This window comes from Loa loa (genome assembly GCF_000183805.2).
Source record: "Loa loa unplaced genomic scaffold supercont3.1665, whole genome shotgun sequence".
NCBI classification, from domain to species: domain Eukaryota; kingdom Metazoa; phylum Nematoda; class Chromadorea; order Rhabditida; family Onchocercidae; genus Loa; species Loa loa.
Genome location: NW_018109844.1, coordinates 1 through 1,788, shown reverse-complemented (window position 1 = coordinate 1,788; position 1,788 = coordinate 1). Strand labels below are relative to the sequence as shown.

At 25.0% G+C, this 1,788-nt stretch overlaps 1 protein-coding gene across 1 annotated transcript; it reads left to right on the top strand.

The window, feature by feature from the left end:
- Positions 1-187: 187 nt before the first annotated feature.
- Positions 188-1,499, top strand: LOAG_15226 (hypothetical protein; the record flags this gene model as incomplete). Its single annotated transcript, XM_003150717.1, has 4 exons — positions 188-374; positions 593-656; positions 897-1,090; positions 1,338-1,499. Coding segments are annotated over 4 exons (607 nt in total), but the record flags the coding sequence as incomplete, so codon positions are not given.
- Between the last annotated feature and the right edge of the window lie 289 nt (positions 1,500-1,788).

Sequence of the window (1,788 nt, the reverse complement as noted above, 5' to 3'; positions counted from 1 at the left end):
AAAATTTCATGATCAATGATTGTGATAAAATTCGAAAGATTTGTACTTTGATTTTTACAAACATTTTCAAAAAGAAACACAAAAAAAAAAAAATTAGAAGAAGTATTCTTCAATGAAAATAAATACAAATTAAAGGAAAAATTTAATTATGAAAATATAATTTAAATTCATTCCTATCAAATTTCAGGGGTGAAAGTGGAGCAGGTAAGACTGTAAATACAAAACGAATTATTGAATATTTGGGAGTGGTATCCGAATATCGGGGTGAATTTGGAATATCCGATGGTATTGATAAACGGCTTAGTGCTGCCGGAATTGTTATTGAAGCGTTTGCTAATGCATCAACAATTCATAACAGTAACAGCTCTCGACTGGTATTACATATTTAGCTATTATTTTTCAATTGATAAGCTAAAATAAAATAATACTCATTTATTTCATTTAATTAAAGCTATTATAGTATGCCAAAAAAAAAAAAAAATTTCGAAATTAAGATTACTTAATTCGGAAAGATAAAATTAGATTTATAAAATGTCACCAAACGAAATTTTTTCATCAAAATATCCCAATTACTAATTGTTATTACTTATAGGGAAAATTTATCCGAATTGATTATGGTGATGATATGATAATGAAAGGTGCTCAAATTCAAACTTGTATGTTATTCTTTATCGTTTTTTTTTCCTCTTTCCTGTAATTTTTGATAAATGTTATTTATTGAATCACAAATAAATTCGTCATCTTTGATTTTGTCTTGAAGATTTGATCTTTGATTCTTTGAACAAAAAATGCGAACTACTTTCAGTGGTTTTTTTTTTAATTTTTATTGTTATTTAAATATTTCCACTTTGTAAAAAATCCAAATAAACAATATTATTGTTGAAAATTTCCTACAGATTTGCTCGAAAAATCGCGTGTTGTAAAGCAAAATAATGATGATCGGAATTTTCATATTTTTTATCAATTATTATCAGATGGTTTTGATAAGGATTTACGTTACTCGTTTGGTCTTGGTCAAAAAGCTAGTGCATATAAATTTTTAAATCAAGGTGGGAAAATTATGGATCCGGAAATTGATGATGCTCAAGGTGTTATCGATACATTGGTAAGCAATGGTGAAATTATAATGGTTACTACAATTGTTCCAAAATGTTTTATTCTTGCTTATTAGCAATTTTATGGCTTATTTAATTTTAGCTCCCTAATATTTATTTATTTTTGACGAAATAATTTTAAAATATTTTAAAAGTAGCTGCGCAAAGTATTTCATACAATCAATTTGCATAGGTTATATGCAATTTTAAAATTTGAAGTTGATTAAAATTTCTTAATAACAGCATGCAATGGATATTGTCAAATTTACCAAGCATGAAGTGGAGGAAATTTTTGAAATTATAGCTGCTTGCATTCTTCTTGGTGAAATTAAATTCACCGAAAGAACCGGTTTTGATATCACTTACGTTGATGGTGCTAAAGGTCAGTTATTACTTTACATGTAACTATTACATTTTTTTGTTTTGTTTTATTATTATTTTTATTATTACTATTATTATTATTATTATTATTATTATTATTATTATTATTATTATTATTGTTATTATTATCATTGCTACTGTTATTGTAAATATCATTGTCATTACTTTAAAATGTTTTGAAAACTTCCACAGCTTATATTCTAGAAAAGAAGAAGAAATGATAAAATGATAAACTTTTCTGTAATATCGCAATAAGCTAATTTGCATTTAATAATAAACAAATCGCTTTATGAGTAATCCTATCATATTAATA